The 17087-nt window shown below is 35.5% G+C and overlaps 3 protein-coding genes across 4 annotated transcripts; all 3 read right to left on the reverse strand.

Annotated features, from left to right (window-relative positions):
• Positions 1 to 61: 61 nt before the first annotated feature.
• On the reverse strand, positions 62 to 4713 carry GBF1 (G-box binding factor 1). Of its 2 annotated transcripts, none has more exons than XM_007046938.3 (12): positions 4385 to 4713; positions 2998 to 3133; positions 2827 to 2874; positions 2614 to 2703; positions 2425 to 2514; positions 2137 to 2294; positions 1964 to 2018; positions 1762 to 1810; positions 1242 to 1450; positions 931 to 1008; positions 683 to 808; positions 62 to 420 (listed from the first exon to the last, which is right to left on the reverse strand). In XM_007046938.3, exons 2-12 carry the CDS (start codon positions 3055 to 3057, stop codon positions 319 to 321), a joined length of 1065 nt encoding a protein of 354 aa, XP_007047000.1. In that variant the 5' UTR covers positions 3058 to 3133; positions 4385 to 4713; the 3' UTR covers positions 62 to 318. The 2 variants fall into 2 exon arrangements, with proteins under 2 accessions (XP_007047000.1, XP_088664038.1); XM_088807912.1 differs by lacking the exon at positions 4385 to 4713 and adding an exon at positions 3764 to 4286.
• A 717-nt stretch (positions 4714 to 5430) lies between these two features.
• LOC18610974 (serine/threonine/tyrosine-protein kinase HT1-like) lies at positions 5431 to 9887 on the reverse strand. The gene is made up of 6 exons (XM_018115828.2): positions 9464 to 9887; positions 7973 to 8105; positions 7112 to 7307; positions 6364 to 6485; positions 6126 to 6281; positions 5431 to 6004 (listed from the first exon to the last, which is right to left on the reverse strand). The coding sequence occupies exons 1-6, from the start codon at positions 9739 to 9741 to the stop codon at positions 5696 to 5698; spliced, it is 1194 nt and encodes a 397-aa protein (XP_017971317.2). The 5' UTR covers positions 9742 to 9887; the 3' UTR covers positions 5431 to 5695.
• A 2221-nt stretch (positions 9888 to 12108) lies between these two features.
• HB40 (homeobox protein 40) lies at positions 12109 to 14054 on the reverse strand. Its single transcript, XM_007046941.3, has 3 exons — positions 13814 to 14054; positions 13385 to 13695; positions 12109 to 12473 (listed from the first exon to the last, which is right to left on the reverse strand). The coding sequence occupies exons 1-3, from the start codon at positions 13908 to 13910 to the stop codon at positions 12252 to 12254; spliced, it is 630 nt and encodes a 209-aa protein (XP_007047003.1). The 5' UTR covers positions 13911 to 14054; the 3' UTR covers positions 12109 to 12251.
• Between the last annotated feature and the right edge of the window lie 3033 nt (positions 14055 to 17087).

Raw genomic sequence — 17087 nt, forward strand, 5'->3', positions numbered from 1 at the left:
TTTACATAGAAACAATAGACAATGTTTCTCTCATGTATTTTAAATAAATAGTACACGCAAATTTGATCAAAATCTGAATAGTGGCTAAATCAATCTCCAAATATTCTTTCGCCCCAATCAACTATAACAATACAACAACCTTTAACTCTGGTTAAAACTTTTTTCTTTCTTAAATAAACATTACAGTTATAAATGGTTAAGGTATAGATTAGTAAGGAAAACAAATGCCCTATTACTCGACTAAAGCCATGGTAAAAAGAATTCCTGGAGACCAAGAAATTACTGCACTTGCTGCATGCTATCACTGCTTGTTTACTATTAACTATTCCCCTCACCACCTCGGGACTGAAGAACTGAAGACGGATTGTCTTGTTCGACGTCAGTTAAAGCATCAGGTCCACACATCCGTGTCAACTCGTCCTGTTATAGCAGCAAAATCATATTTGTTGATAACATATTTAAAATCACTCTTAAGAAAGAAGTGATTGCAACGCACTTAATAAATTGATACTAGTATTTTAACAATCACAAAGGTTCCACTCTCCGTCAGTAGAGTAAAGTCAAGGGAAGCAGGTAAGCAAGGTAAGAAGATAGATGTGCATTCATGAAAAGGACGAGACCTCAGGTTCAGTGCCGAGTAAAAGGGGACAGCTGTTGTATACCTTAGACAGCTGTTCTATACCTTAATAGAATTATTTTCCGACGTAAGCTTCTCGCATTCATCAGAAAGCTTCTTTAGTTCATCTCTAAGGTTGCAGTTTTCATTTGCCAAGCTCTCCACCCTGGCTTGTAGCTCTTCACACTCCGCCTAAGGAAACACAAAACACAAGCTACAGATTTTAACCTTCACCCTGAAGCTGTAAAATACTTCATATGCTATAAAATAAGTTCTAAAACCATTGGTTGAGGAACACATGTAAACCAGACTACCTGCTTGCGTAATCTTGATCTCCTAGCAGACTCCCTATTAGATTGCTTCCTCTTCTGTCTTTTCAACTCACGTTCATCCTGCAAGAACGCACCAATTTAGTTAAAAACACGAAACTGCAGAAGTTTCTTGAAAGCCAAACTGCAAAAGTAAGTCACATCCACAATGCTCTAGTTGCTTAAAAGGATGCACAAAGGACGCAAACAAAGTGACATTAGGGACTAAGGTGGGTTTTAGCAACTCAGAAGCAGAACATCGAATTACAAATGGAGCAAATACTAATAGATGAAAAATCTCCCAGTTAGGCTCATACCTGAATCCACTGGTCTGGCATTACACCTCCAGGAGCAACTGTGGCTACAGCACCAGATGAGTTAGGTCTCATTTTTGCAGCTCCTGCAGCAGCAGCGGATCCGCTCCATAGGTCCATCCCTATATTCAAAGTAGTTGCAGGCATAGAGACTATGGGTTTCCCAGGAACTAAAGCCTGAGATGCCCCAGCAGTGTTACTCTGTGCACTGGCTGGTAACAAGAGCGATTACAATTAGAAAACTATCACATTATATAAAGTGAAAGGTTAACCTACAAAACCAGCCCTAAGCTTATTACCAGAATTACACTTAGCAACTCTTATTTTTTTTCAATTTTCTTACACTTATTCCCTCATCACACTTTTCCGTCCTCCCTATTTATAATATTTCAAGAGGGAGTCAGATTGCGTGTCTGAAACCATACGGAGAAAATTTTTTAGCTCCAAAAAAACCTGAAGCTTGTCTTTTTGGTTTATCCATAGTACAAAAATAGCAGAAATTAGATAAGGAAACTTAATATACCATCTGCAAGCATCTGGTCAAAGCTTCCCTTTTTACCAGCAGCAAGTTCCTAAAGAAAGAAAAAAACGGGCACATATTTATTAGAAGGACAATTCATTGCATTATCATGATGGCCAGTAAACAATGTTGATGAAGGAAAATGAATTTATAAAGTAGGCAGTGCCCTCGATGATAAATCAAATATTGATAATTAGGCGCATACTTGTTGATTATTCTCATCACTTCCATCTGATGTACCTTCACTGCCACTTTCACCGCTGTTAAGAATACGCATGCACAAAAATTGAAGAAATTTTTTTAACCAAATTTCTACGTTGAGAATAAATGTGAGTATTGTGTTAGAAAAAAGGTTGAAACATCATAAGGCTAGCGCACCTTTGAGAGCCACCATCATTTCCAGAGCCTGAAGCCACTTTTCCACTCTCCCCAACCTTGCTTCCTGAAGTTCCCTTGGATTTTTTGGTGGCACCTCGATCCTTTCCATCAGTACCCTTCACTTCATGATCAACATTATTCTGTGCAGAAGTTGGAGTCTGTAGAAAAAATAGAATAGCCACAGTTAGTGACAAGAGGAAGGGCATTTATTTTATGAGTCACTATGAATCAAAAGGAAATACAAATGGGAAAGTGAAAACACATAAAGAAAGTAAATAATAATATTACCGTGGCCATATTAGGATGTGCATAAACACCCCCTGGAGGATATATAGCTGGGTATGGAACTGGGGTGCCGTATGGAGGCATTAAAGGATGCTGAATGAGAACAACAAAAAGGAAAGTAAGAACATTACTCTGATCAAATATTGAAAGAAACAGACTGTTGCATAATGGTGATTTCAAAAGTGGAATCACCTGGCCTCCCCATATATATGGATGTGGAGTTGGAGAAGCAACAGTTGAGGCAAAAAAGGGAGGTGGAGTAGCTCCAGCACCATAATAAGCCTAAACAAGAAGCCCAGCTGTAAGCTTGAATGCTTACTTACAGGGTAACGACTTTTATGAATTTCATAAACAAGACCAACAGTTAAAAAAGAAAATCAAACCCCACGAATTATTTATACAAACCTGGATGGAGCTTGACCAATCAGGATATGAGGGTGTTGTAGGTATTTCCTATAAGCGCAAAGTAGAAATATCAGTAAAACTCATCCACATGTTAGTGGTGAGAGAAAAAGAATGGTATGAGCACATTTTTTGTTCTTTTCTTTGGGTGGGGTGGAGGCAACTATGATAGACCTGAGTTGAAGCTGTAGGTTTGGAAGGCTTGGCAGGTGTGCTCTCCTCTTCTGTTCCCATTATCACGTTGGTAAACCTCTTAAATTCAGCAACTTGGAATCAAACTTGTATATCCTCAACGACTTTTATGAAGCACCTGAGCACCCAATACCAAGAAACCCTAGTATGTCAGAAATGAGAGATCACAAGAAAATTACCTAACAATGTCACAGCTAACAAGGAAATAGAAATAGTATTTGGAATATGCTGAATCAGGTTAAACATTCATTCAGAAACTTCACTTATGAGCCAAAACATGATTCATTGAACATAATCTATATGAATTTCTTTATCAACATATTATCATGAAATGACTTCAAAATAGAAAGATAATACAACTGAACTTCACTCAGTGAGACCATAGACTACAAAACCAATTGCCCAACTTGAAAGCCCCAGGGTTTGCAAGAAAGCATCATATACAAGATGATCCAGCAGACAACAAAACCATCCTGAAAGTATTGTATACAGCCTACACCACTAGCAATGACCTTAATAACCATTTAATGAAGCTAAAATTTCGAAACAAGCTCATTACTTTCCAAGATCTTCTCTCATCTTGGCCAACACTTCTCACAGTAAATAAACAATTCCAAAACCATACCAATCCGGTTAATTTGATCTTCATTGATTCAGTCATATGGAAAACAAAGTGGAGTATCGGACAACAATCCTGGATAAAAGGACAACCTTGAAATAGGAAGGAATTCTTCAATTCCACTATTACCTTCCAAAAAAAAATTCCTTCCCTCCAATTTGTTTAGTACAAAGCATCCAACTTTTTCAACAGTTCCCAAATTAACAAGGGAAAAAAGAACCACAAGGAATTGGCAGTATCTGCTTTGAATAGCCCAAAGCTAAAGCTAGCTAGTCAACACGAATCCCTCCTATTCTTCTCTACAAATTGTAGTAAAACCTAATGTTGACCAGCAATAGACATCTTACAGCTGGAATCCATCCACTTTCTTCCCAGACATGTTAAAGAAAAAAGATCCATAAATTAATTAATTACTAATAAACATGCTAAAGAACTATTTTTTTTCCAAAGATTAACAGCTAATCTCAATCTTCAAGCCTTAACCCACAGGATTCCCCACGGTCATAACATAAGCAAAACTCAACAGAAAAAAGAAACAATTTAACCATGAAGTTCAGAGGAAGAACAAATAATTATCACTAATCCAACTGCCTGATCGAAATTAAAGCATGATATATAAGATCCTGAAACTAATTCCCTAATGGTTCAACTTCTAAATGCTTTTAAAGTACATATAAAAACAAAATTTAAAAAAAGTAAAATAGGAAAATAAAAGAGAGAGAAAAAACAAAGAAAAAAAAAAGGAACGACCTGTTTTCATGGCGTTGAAGAGGCAAGTGAGGTGGAAGTCCAAGTGGAACACTTAATGAAAAGAAAATTAGAAGAGAGATATATTTATATATAAATAAAAAAATATAGCTCTTTTATCGGACGGCTGAGAATTGATGATAGAAGGCAATTTGAAGGCTCAGAAGAGAACACTCGTACGTAAATTAAAAGTACAACGCAAAGAGGAAGAAAAACTGTTTTGTTCTGATCTGGTGTGGTCGTTTGCTATAGGTTCAAGTTGTGGAGCAAATAGCGAAAATCCAGAGAGGCAGGAAAGGGGAAGGAAAGAGAGAGAGAAAGGGAAGTAGTTAGGGTTTCGCGGGTGACACGTGCGAAGGAAGAGGAAGACAGCTGGGAATGTTTAACTGGATTAGGTTTATGACACAGCATCGAACGGATGATTCATCATTTTATTTGACTCATTAGTTGGGAGAAATTGTCGGAAACTACGCCGTTCTGTCTCTCTTTTCTGGGGGTTTTGAGGTTGTTTTTGTTTTTGTGTTCGGTTCCGTTTTCGTACGGTTATTATCCATTTGGGCTTGTGTGGCTTCCACGTCACTGGAATATTATCCGTTAGTTTTTGCCTGTGGAAAGTGGGATCCCCCAATCAAATGAGCTCTTTTGACCCGATTGGCTTAGAGCCATGGGCTTTGAATGCTTTATCGTGTAATCTAATTGGACTTTGGTTGTTGTTGATGGGCATAGCTAAGTGCTGACATGGCCCACCAGATCCCTGAACCAGGTCTTTGAAATGGAAACGAGTTGGACTTAGTTTACTAGGCCACTTGCTCTATTTTTTTTTTCACTTAATTTTTTTATTGGAGATATATACACTTACCATTTTAATTTATTTTTTTCTAATTTAGTCTGATTGGGAAAAAAAATTCAAATTTAATTTTTTCAATAAAAGATACATGCACTTACGATTCGAACCTAATTTTTTTAGTAAGACATATATGCACTTATTATTGAATCAAATGTATAGATACACTCAAACAAGATTAGGATTAAAATAAAACAAACAATAATTATAATTACTTAAATAGGGATTAAGACATTAAATAGTCAAAAGACTACTATGAGTTTATAAAAGCTTTATTTTCCTTTCTTGTTTTTCCTTATCTTTGTATTCTGAGCTGTTTCTGATGTCTTATATAGGCATGGATGTCCAAATTGACAGTCTTTGTAAAGTCTATCTTCATCAAAAAGGAGAGAAATATAATCAGCCATGTACAATTTTACATTACTCTCAGCCGTTTAAGAACTGAAAACATGATCCACCATCCCACCTGATCAATCTGATAAGCAGTCATCAAAGCAGCTGAAGAATGTAGAAGAAGTCTTCTGTTTCTTTCCCTTGTCATCAGCCTTGTTGGGAACATGGCCAGCATCAATGGAATCTTCCTGTACATGGCTTTCCAAATAATCCATTGAAACTATCTTGGGAGGTGTGGTCTCTGTTGAGCGTAAGTTCTGAAGGAAGTTTGTGAGAGAGCCAGTGATTTCCTTGAATTCTGGTCGGATCTTCGGGTCCTCTGCCCAACAGGACTGCAGCAGAGATACAATATCTCCTGGAAGACTTTCCACACTAGGCCTTTCATTCTGGAAGTTAGAAGAGTGATATCAATTGAAATCATGAAAGTTTCAGAAAGTAATGGCATGGAAATCAGCAAATAATTAGAAGGTTTATGTTTTTCAGGTTATTGAAGAAAATTCAGCTTACTTTTGCCGCTGCATATGCCACTGTTACATTGTCCCTTCCTTTAAATGGAGCTTTGTTTGTCAGCAACTCCCACAGAACAATTGAGAAGCTGTACACATCCACCTTGTGGTCATAGTGTTTCTTTGCTCCTACTGGAAGTGGATCTCTGCTGTATAACTAATTCAGAGAAAGATAGAGTTAGACATAATAGGCAGATATGCAGCTGCAAGATATTTTTTAAGCAGTAAAGGAAAAGCACCTCCGGAGCCATCCACCGGTAAGTACCAGCCTCACAAGTCATTCCACCCATTGCTTCCTCTCTAGCTAGCCCAAAGTCAGCCAACTTAATTTGCATTCTATCCTCTGTGAGAAGTAAATTGCCTGACATAATTGCAAATGTATGTAAGAAGCAGATTATCTGCTGGCATAATATTTTCTCTAGTGCTCAGTGTTGCAAAGCTTAAATACTGCATTGTGTAAATGCTTAGTATCAGCTTCTAAAATGCTTCGGAACTTTGATGCATCTCATTCATTGAAGAAAAAGTGAAAACTTTCCATCTCACTACAACTTTGTAATTTGTTTGGCTCAACTTGGCATTATTGCAAAGTCAGCTTATGTTACTGAGACTCGGAGGTGAGTGTCGGATACAGGTATGCGTTGGACACGGATACATTCAATTTTTTCTAAGCTTTTCCATATTTTTGGGGAATTGGACCTCCATACCTACGTAGGTCCTACCTGTGTCTGTCAAATACATCGGACATGGGTACTTCATGGAAAATGAAAAGTCAGAGCAACATAACACTTCTTCCTAAAAAATGAAGAGTGGGAGCAACATAAGACTAATCTATTTTTGTTATGAATATTCATTATATCTTGTGTCACAATCACCACAAGCAAGAAAAGGCATGTGCGTCCAAACTGAGATTAATGACACCATGCATATTGTCGACGGTTTAACACATTAAAGCAACCACAATATTGAGATAAAAAGAGAATGAATTACTGGGCTTCAAGTCACGATGAATAATGCCATTGGCATGCAAGTATTCCATAGCTCGGGAAATATCCAATGCAAGACTTATTGAAAGCTTCAGATCTAGACGCTTTGGGCGTATGCTCCACAAATACTTCTGAAGTGTTTCACCTTTCATGAGTTCAGTAACTATCATCATAGTTGGCTCCACAGAAGCACCAATAAACTGCTTCAGCAAAACAGATCGGAATTAGAAGGACAAGGTGACTAATGAAGATGCAGATATGAATGCCAACTCCTAGAAGAATAATGGAAGGAAAAATATCCAAAAATGACTTCATCAGAAATTTGTCTCATCCAGAACTCTATTAAGTACGAAGCAATTTCAATGCTATAAGCAGTTTAAAAAGCATTTGAACAATGGATTCGAAGGCAATATTGAACTAAACTGCACTTAGATTTCATGCCAATTCCTTAAAGATGTCTTTTCAATATAAGCACATGTTTCCAGTTAGTACAACTTTATCGATAGGATAATTAGAACTATTAGATATGGAAAATGAGATTTCACGATACTGTGCACAACTAGAGCGTACCCTTTTTCCCTTTCACACCATTATATAGAGTGCAAAATGAACTTCTTCCATAGATGGTTATATTATTGACTATCAAGGAAAGAGTATCCTCACACCAAATCCAACAACTTAGTTTTGTTTATATAGCCTGTTGGCAGGCTGGCTAGTGAGGAAGATAGGGGAATATACAATGGAACAAGACTACATTATGCCTTAATCACCCATTGCCTGCTGTCAGTAACTCAAAATGAAAGAGAGTGGTGGAAAGGTAAAATTAGATTCACTATTTGGTCTTAAAGCAAATGAAGTAGAGTACCTTTACAACATTTTCATGGTTCATCCTAGACAACAGTAAAACCTCCCTCTGAAATCTCTCTTTATGGTCACGAGTTACAGCTGATGTATTACTTGGCTGAATGATCTTCACTGCGACTGGTTTGAGTTTGTAGCTGGAATGAAGTCAAGTAACCATCAGTGTCATCATTCTAAATCATTTGTTGACAGAACAAAGTACGTTGAAATTTTATTGCAATGGTTATAGCTTTATAGGAGATCTGTAACAGCATATAAGGAGTAAGCATATGATCAAATTTGCACAATGCGAAGATAATATCAGAGAATTAGTAAGCATGACAACAAATGTTTGTTCATATGGGGAACAATTTATTTTTAGCCTTCTTTTTGCCTTACATTACTGCCAAATACAAAGCAACAAAAAATTTATTTACCACATACATCCATAACAGAGAGGGTTGTTTTCCCAAAACAAGATCAGAATAAGATAGTGTAGAATGAGTTCAACTTATCGAGTTTGACAGAAAACATAAACCTGCTAAAATATTAATGATATATGACAGATGTTTAATTTGATAGAAATTTGACAAAAAAAAATGTCCTGTCAACGAGCAATCATAAATAATCTCAAATCCATCTGATGACGAATCCTTTAACTGTCAATTATGCTACTAAAGAAAAGAGCACCACGGTCCGAATTCCACGTGGTGCTACCAGCTAATGCAGTTAGATCCTAAATAATTCCTCTCATCACTAAATCTTCATCAATCTAATCTCAAGCACAACATTTGGCAGTGCATATAAATATTTAAATCACACCGGCCATACCAAATCAATGTTGATATGCCACATATATAGAAACAAGCACCAACGGCTAGCTAACTAGTAATTTAACTCATCCAAATTCAATGGAATTTCAAAATCAGTCAATCATAGTTCCAAATAAAATACCTAAATAACCAACAGAACAGTCTTATATCACTACTTCTTTCTATCAATGTGACATCAACTGCATAATTCTTCACAAATTCAGCATACAAGGAATCACGAGTCCACTTACTCAGCAATTTCTATTGAAGAACTCAAAGAAGCCCCAAAAAGGAGATAAATCTTTCTTCTTGAACAAAACATGGTAATTAACACTCCACATCAACAAATAAGATGTAGCACCTTACAGACCCAAACTAAAAGGAATCCATATACCATATCAAAAAGAACCCAATTTTTTCTCAAAATATATTATCAAAATTGCACCAATATCAGCATTAACCACCTTGTAAACCAACCCTTACAAAATCCTAGAAGATTTTCTCAGTACGATAACACAGAATTCAAATGCCATAAAAATGAAACCATAATTCAATTCAAATCAAGCAACCCAACAAAAACCAAAAAGAGCATGAAAATCCACAACATGCAGACAATGTGATTAACCTAATCAACCCAATATCAAGAAAACCAAACATAAAACACCCAAAAAAAAAGCATAAAAACACTTAAAGAAGGAACTCACAATCCTTCATGAACGGTAGAGTAAGAGCCTTCACCGATCATTTTGTCAAGCAAAACAAGACGAGGATCAATCAACAAGCTTCGATCAATCTGGAAGGCAAAGCTGTTATCAATATCATCTTCTTCATCTTCCGCGTCATCACAGAAAGTTGACGTCAGCTTACTAATTGTGTTGCCAATGTTTTGAAGAGAATAAGGTGAAGACAATTCGAACAAGTCATCCTCTTCACGTCCATCCATTTCTGAACCTCCCTTGTCTTTGTAGTTTCCTTGCTGCATTACACAGTAAAGACAGGGCTGGCAAAAGGGTTCTCTTGTGGACCAAAAAAGAGGTCTCGGGGTTTCTGGAGTGGGTTTTAAATATGAGAGTTTGGGAGTGAAACGAGAGGGAAACTATGGAAAGTTTTTGTTCTCTCTCTCTTTATTTTTAATTTCTTGGTTGTAGCACACTGAAGGTCCATGAAGGCTTTTGCATATGCATTTATGTGGCAAATTTGCAGGTGTAGACTAATGTGGTGATTTGCTTTAATTGTCATTGATTGGAGAGTGGGAATGGTGGAGGTTACAAATAGAATATAGACTTTGATAAACATGGAAATGATTATGAGGACAATGGAAGTTTTGGAGTTTGTACTCCAACATTAATTTTGGCAATCAAGGATAAATAAATGCCTTATATATTTGATGATGATTCCCTTTGCACATGACTTGGACTAAATTAAAAAAAAAAAAAAGTGAGGGATTTTTTCTTAATTTATGTATTTTGTTGATTGACTTGCTCTCAATTTATTAATCTAGCTGCTAATTCAGCTTAATCTCACATGCATTTGCCCATGTGTCAAAGCTCATCAATCAAAAGAGCAAATTATTAGTATTTTTTTAAAATTAAAGTAGATTATGATGGAGGGTTAACCCATCCAATTTATAAAATTAAGCAAGCAAAAGGGGTTTAGAGTTAAAAGTTTATAAAATCATCATCACTTAATTTTTTTAGCTATGGACAACTTAAACAACCAAGAGCTATTCAAAGCAAATAGGATAATTAATTAACTTGTCCCATCAAAGGAAAAAAAATGATAATGACTTCAAAAATAATACTAGCAACAAAATAGAAAAATTCCCAAAACGAGTGTCATTGTTTTGGTCCAAAAATAAATATATAATGGTTTAAAATGCAAGGTAAATTATTGTGGAATAACAACCATTAGAAAGGGCTAGGTCCACTATTAATGGAAAACCACCAACACTGCCAAACATTATCAAGGTGCAATAAATTCTACAAAGAAGCAGCTTTCAATGTCAGGAGTTCAACTTTTTAGACTACAAACTTCTATCATTGAAACTGGATGAAATCAACTTCTGTACTTGGGTTAAGCTTATAGTTTCATTTATATGCTTTTACGTGTTTATAATTGATGCAGGGTTTAGTATATAATATTTATATAGTACCACTTAATCATTTCATAATATTCAAAATAATAAATGTATTAGAAAAATAAGAGTTTATTTGATTTTTTTTAACAGTTCAGGAAGTTTTTTCAAGTATTATGTATTTTTATTTTTAATAGTGGAATGGAAAAAGTTACATTAATTCTTAAAATTTTTACAAATTAAAAAGTACAAAAATGAGATTAAATTATTAGTAATTGAAGCCTTATCTATTATTGCCTTTTGGGCTTTGAACTGCATTTGGCATAACACCAAGGCTTGAGCCCAACATTCCGCAGTTGGAATTGTTGAAAAATGTAGGTTGCATTTCATGACCATGTATGTAGCCTTATTTGAGACTTTTGGTTAATTTTCCAGGGCATTCACAGCTTTGACCAGTTACCGTAAGCTGCAAGTCCTGGCGTGTCACGCAACGACATGGCCAAGACCACCGTGTCCCATATTCTTGAATGGGATGAATTCTCCTTGTCCCTCGTCAGTGGACAAAGAAAGGTCACCCAAAGAGTGAGTCAAGATCATATCGATCATCCATCTTTATCTATTATCCTTTGGAAAACCTTGTGCTTCAATATCGTAAAGATTCCCTTTGTTACTTCATTTTGTTTTTTCTTTTGTTTCCTTTTATCAACAAACAAATCATGACTCATAATCTTTTTCATCGTCATAATCTTGCTATAAATAAACGTATGGTCTGCTTTTCTTTTTGGGTGTTCATCGTTTTGTGTTGGGTTGCGATATATGATGGGGCCTGAGGAGGGGAGGAATATATGTTTCCAAACTTTATGGGGGAGATGAATGTCTTCTTATCCTCCCTTGGCGTTTGTTAGAATCTACATCCTAATGTTTGGGTTTGGTGCATTGCATCTTCACTTTCTTGCTTTATCAAATTACCCTACAAAATTTTCTTGGATCAGTGCATGAATTGACCACTTTTCCGAGCTAAAACCCACCAAGCTAATTAAAAAAAAAATATTATGCTTGCTTTAGTAATTTTCCAAAAGTTTAAGTTGTCATCTTATCTATATAAACTAAGTGTTTTTTTAGGTTGAAAATTATGAATGTATTTTCTTTTTATTAGGCGAAATTTGTGGTTACGTAGTTTGACATCTTACCGTAATTATATAATTATTTAAAAAGAGTTAAAGACTTTATCTACTTCAATACTCTCTATCATTTTAATGAAAAGGGCAAGTTAAATGGTAGTAGTTAATTAATAACATTTCTAAATTTCGAGTTCCGGTCAACATTAAAACACTGCATGGGGGAAAGATAATTAAGGATTATAATTACATTCGATGTCATTATCTACACATACTAAAATTGCACTAGCTAGTTTACATTCACAGATTCATCCAGTACTCCATGCCATGGATATAACTGTTTTCTGGCATGTAGAAAACATCATCATATCCTTCAACTCCAAATTCCCCGAGGAAAGGTGGATCCATGGCTTCCATCGACAAAGATGAGCTTGGACTGTTACTCGAAACCCCATCCACTCGTTCTGCCAACCGTTGGATTTCTTTCTCTGCCTCGCAAAGTTGCCCCTTAAGCTTGAGAACCTACAATTACACATGTGATCGATGAGTTGATATCAAGACTCTATTAATCTATCTATGGGTTAAAGACAGCACATGCTCAACTGTTCATCTATTTATTGGGAAGAAGACATGGGATTCTTCAATGCGGAGTTTGTGTATGGGAAATATACGCACAAAGGGTGAGCAGTTTCCCACGTGGGAAGAAGTGCAAATTTTTGCTGTTCCCGCAAGTGGGCCTTGGCTAAGCCCAAAGCCAGCCACCTTAAAACAAGACCGTACGGACCCCTTATGGATTGGGAAAAAAAAAAAATTTAGTACCTTTTGTTGTCTAATGAGGTGGCAGTTTGCTGTTCCTTGTCAATTTTTTGCCCGCTTTTTGTCACAATTTTATTTTTTTTAAATGGCCAAACCCAACATCATGGCATGGCTTTCTTCGAGCCCAGAGCTCATGCACGTTCTAATATGGTGGGTCACCTTGTCTTTATCAAAGGATAAAGATTAGAGAAGATCATAGGGCAGTTGCCTAATTGGCTTGATCTTTGAAAACGTTCACAAAATAAGGAAGGTAAGCTCCCACCACCCTGTTTTTGTTTAATAAATTAAATAATTTCATGTTGAAGAAAAAAAAAAGCTGTTTAAAGGTATATGTCAACTGGGAAAAAAGAAAACATGTTTTGTCTCCGTGAGACCCTGAGATATAACATGTCTCACAAGAGAACAACCTGATATTATTATTAGCTTCTGTTTGGTTCCTGAGAAACTAGAAAAAAATAACCAAAGGAAAAATGGTAAAATTCAGGAAGATAAGAAAACTTTGATTGAGAAAGGGTTTGTAACTTTGTATATATATAATCATGTCATTAAAATGGTTTTTTCAGCTGAATATGAAACTAAAACAAGTGAGAGTATGGAAGAGAGAAAGAGAGAGATACCTCGGATTCAAGGTGGCATTTATCCAGAACAGCGCCTTCATGGACTGTCTTCAACTTGTTGTACTCCTCCTCGAGCTTCTTGTTCTTCCAACGAGCTCTTCGGTTTTGGAACCAAACAGCTACTTGGCGAGGGTCAAGTCCCAGGTCTGAAGCAAGCCGGTCTTTTCTTTCAGACTCGAGTTTATGTTCATCACTGAAATTATGTTCGAGAAGGTTAACTTGTTCCTGGCTAAGCTTCCTCTTTTTGGCCCCCGCCAGGCTGTTTTCTCCTCCCTTGTTCTTCTTCCGCCGGCGTCGAGGCTTTGATTCCCCTGTTCAGATTATCAAAAAAAAAAAAAAAAGCTTGAGTCAAGCAGAAGAGAAAAAACATCAAAGCCAAACTTGGAAAAGAATAGTTTTCTCTTCTGTATTAAGTTTTACTACACAAACCTTGATGTGGTGCGATTTGAGTATATACACCAGGGTACATTTGGGAGATAAGAGCCATGTGATCTTCAAGCTCATTCATTTGGATTGAACTTGTCATCCTTTGATAATCTCCTCTCTCTCTCTCTCTCTTTTCTCTTTCTATCTTTCTTCTTCTTCTTCTTCTTTTTTTTTTTTTTTTTTTTTTTGAGAGGGCTTGGTTTCTTTTCTCTCTTAAGTTTACTAATGCTGATCTCTGCTGAAGAAGTGGAGGTGCTAGGAAGTAACGTTCTTTATTTATAGGGTTGAGTAGGACTTAAGCAGTTGTTTGTTTACCTTAAGACCCTATGAAAGATTGGACTTCATTGTCTCATGAATAACAACAATGCCATTGCTGTGTTACAATTGGCATATTAATGAGAGACAAAAGGAAGTGTCACATCTAAATTGTATGATTGAACTAGCTCGGACCAAGTTAATGTATGGGCAAAGTTTTGCATATGCATATTTTTGTTAGTTTTCACCCTCGCCCTCTCCCCTCAATCCTAGCTTCTAGTAATTATCTAGTAAAATTATGTCAAACCATATGCTCTGGCCCCCCAAAGTGGATAGATCTAGTTGGTAAGAAAATCCCAAAATGTGCACAATATATCCTTACGAATTAAAAGGGTGGCAAGAAGATGGAGCAAAAGATTATGAAAGTTTTCATAACTTTACAAGAGAAATAAAAGAATGATACCATGAAATCTACATTTTGTAATCTCATTTCCTTATGAGGTCTTTAATTTTGACATCCCCTAGACGAACCTAGGCTTAGATTAGGCTTTCCTAATTAGGTAATTAAGAGAAAAGGAGAGGGGTTATTGTGGTGGTGAGCCAAGGAAGAAACAGTTTAGTATGTGGAAAAAATTTTAAAGGGTTTGGGATCCCAAACCTGACCACCTCGAAGTCAATAAACAATGTGGTACGGTTGGCCTCTGGATTTGGACATGCAAGTCACCCTTGTTGTCCAATTAGGTGGCATTCACCTCTCTCAGTGTCTACTACAGCCAAGCCATATCCATTGGCTAATTAGCCAATAGCCATGGCTTTTCACCATAGCTCATTCGTGGCTCAAGATGACTGTAAAAAAATGGTATTTACATATATATGCGAGCTGCGTGGAAGAACCTCGATCTTTTAATAATCTTAAACTAGGAAAGAATATTAAGGTTGTTGGAGAAATCTTTAAGGTCACTAGATATGTCGTCATTGTTGACGTCTTGTTTACCACCTTAAGACCCCGCTCTCTCCCCCTCTTTCCTTTTGGGAAGTGATCATTTCAATGCATTTCCATTTGAAAATTGGATAATGTTTGCTACATTTCCAGCACTTCACGAGAGTTTTCTCTAGATTTCAAGAGAAAAATATAGGGGAAAGGGGGAATTTGGATGATAATTATTTATAACTAAAAACAAAGGAACTGCTGGTGTATATATAATAGAATGTGTATATATTATGACAACTTCAATTATTCTTATTTCCACTAGCATGAGTAAATTATTATTCATTTAAATTATTAATTAATTACCTTAAGAATCAAAGTTTCTTTAATTTAAATTAAAGAATAATCTTATTCGGTTTCAGTGAAAACAAAACTTATATTTTTTATGAAAATTGTAAAAATTATATATACAGATATGATGAAATCATCAGACAATTAATTTCAAGAAAATTTTAAAGATTAGGTGATGAAAAGAAGAAAAGCAATTCAGTGCATTGGAATTTTTTTTCAAAAGGTATAAGTATTGATTTCTTTACTTAAGTTGATTATAAAAAACTATGAAAAATGGTAGTGGAGCAGAGTAACACACAGAGGGACACAGCAGTCACCTTTTGCGTTTATCTGCTTATATGAATATGTAAGGAACTATCTCAGTTATGTTTGAGATCCAATCGGTAATTAATTTATTAGAAAATTAATTAACATAAAGGAGAAGGGAATTAACTAGAAACATTGATAATTCTATACTACATTAATTATGTCTCAGTTTTGATGTGATAACTTAAAGATATAGAAAATTACTAAGTTGATCATATATTTAAAGTAGAGTTCAACAAATTTTCCAATGAGTACAAGAATGTGCAAGACAAAATGCATAAACATTTGAAGTTTAAATGAAAAAGGGTACTGTTTTTCAATAAGTACTTGAATATATAACTTGGAAATACCGACGTGCATTATTTCAAAAAAGCCATAAATTTTCATGGAAAACTCTAGTACACAAATAATTTGTCATATACACGAGTATTAATTCATCTCAAATAAAAAAGTGACATGTAAATCTTTAAATACATGCGTGTGCATTTATCCTACACGGATGTGATTACATTATATATATATATATATATATATATATATATATATATATATATATAATGAAAATAAATATTCCAAAAGAACTTAATATAAAATGATTAATTTTCATATAAAATTTTCAAATAAAAAGTTGCGGAATTATAATACACATTTTTATCATAATTAAAAATTATACATTCACAACTCGAGAAAGCAAAAATTTGTATATATGGGTCATAATTGAACATTGAAAAAGTGGAGGGTTTTGTAATTTTAGGCCCTAGCATTGAAAAAGATTCTATTTTAGTGGACTTTGTTGACAAAGTCGTCCGAAGTCTGGATAGTGGAGTGTACTTACAAATTGTTAAACACTACCCCTAGTATCCTCCGTTTACCATTTGTGTTAGCTTCATTTCTATTATATTTGGTATATGTACAATTTTGGGGTTTGTCAAAAAGCCCTCAAAAAGATAATAGTAATGGTAAAATAGCTCAACAGTCCTTGGTTTACGCATCGGTAGTAGTTATTAAGGTCAAGCACATGTAGGGGGGTTTTGGAAGAATTCATCTTTCACTCAATTTTTGTATATAGAATTGCAAAGTTTTTGCTGTGTTGCAGTATAAAGAAACAAAGATAAAAGGACGGAGAAATGGAGTTTCTCAACCATGACCAGACAAATATTTTTTTGTTTGACGAACAATAGCTGCTTGTTTCCGTTATCTCTTTATCATTGAGGCACCTTTTTAGGGTTAAGTGAACCATGGACGAAGAACTGTTGCAAACTTTTTCCTTGATTTCTGCACACCCCAACAACAATAGTCGCTGTCCTAACCTTTGAATTTCTTTTCTTTTCCTTTTAGTAATTTATTTTCAGACAACTTTATAAATGCAGAGATGACTTGGTTAGGAGGGATACACGTGCCCCATGGCTCCCATACTAAAATAACTTTCCGGGAATA

The sequence above is a fragment of the Theobroma cacao genome, chromosome 1, assembly GCF_053813885.1.
Source record: "Theobroma cacao isolate CCN51 chromosome 1, ASM5381388v1, whole genome shotgun sequence".
NCBI lineage: Eukaryota > Viridiplantae > Streptophyta > Magnoliopsida > Malvales > Malvaceae > Theobroma > Theobroma cacao.

Bases quoted from the DNA above. Each gene is read 5' to 3' on its own strand.
- LOC18610974 (XM_018115828.2), bottom strand. From the start codon at position 9,741: ATGCAGCAAGGAAACTACAAAGACAAGGGAGGTTCAGAAATGGATGGA. The intron at 6,486-7,111 runs GTAATTCATTCT...CAATTATGTCAG, and splicing joins TCATCGTGACTTGAAGCCCA to GCAATTTACTTCTCACAGAG. The intron at 6,005-6,125 runs GTAAGCTGAATT...TCTAACTTCCAG, and splicing joins TGGCATATGCAGCGGCAAAA to AATGAAAGGCCTAGTGTGGA.
- GBF1 (XM_007046938.3), bottom strand. From the start codon at position 3,057: ATGGGAACAGAAGAGGAGAGCACACCTGCCAAGCCTTCCAAACCTACA. The intron at 2,515-2,613 runs GTGATTCCACTT...GTTCTCATTCAG, and splicing joins CATATATATGGGGAGGCCAG to CATCCTTTAATGCCTCCATA. The intron at 421-682 runs GTATAGAACAGC...CTGCTATAACAG, and splicing joins CGGAAAATAATTCTATTAAG to GACGAGTTGACACGGATGTG.
- HB40 (XM_007046941.3), bottom strand. From the start codon at position 13,910: ATGACAAGTTCAATCCAAATGAATGAGCTTGAAGATCACATGGCTCTT. The intron at 13,696-13,813 runs GTTTGTGTAGTA...TAATCTGAACAG, and splicing joins TCAAATCGCACCACATCAAG to GGGAATCAAAGCCTCGACGC. The intron at 12,474-13,384 runs GTATCTCTCTCT...GTGTAATTGTAG, and splicing joins AATGCCACCTTGAATCCGAG to GTTCTCAAGCTTAAGGGGCA.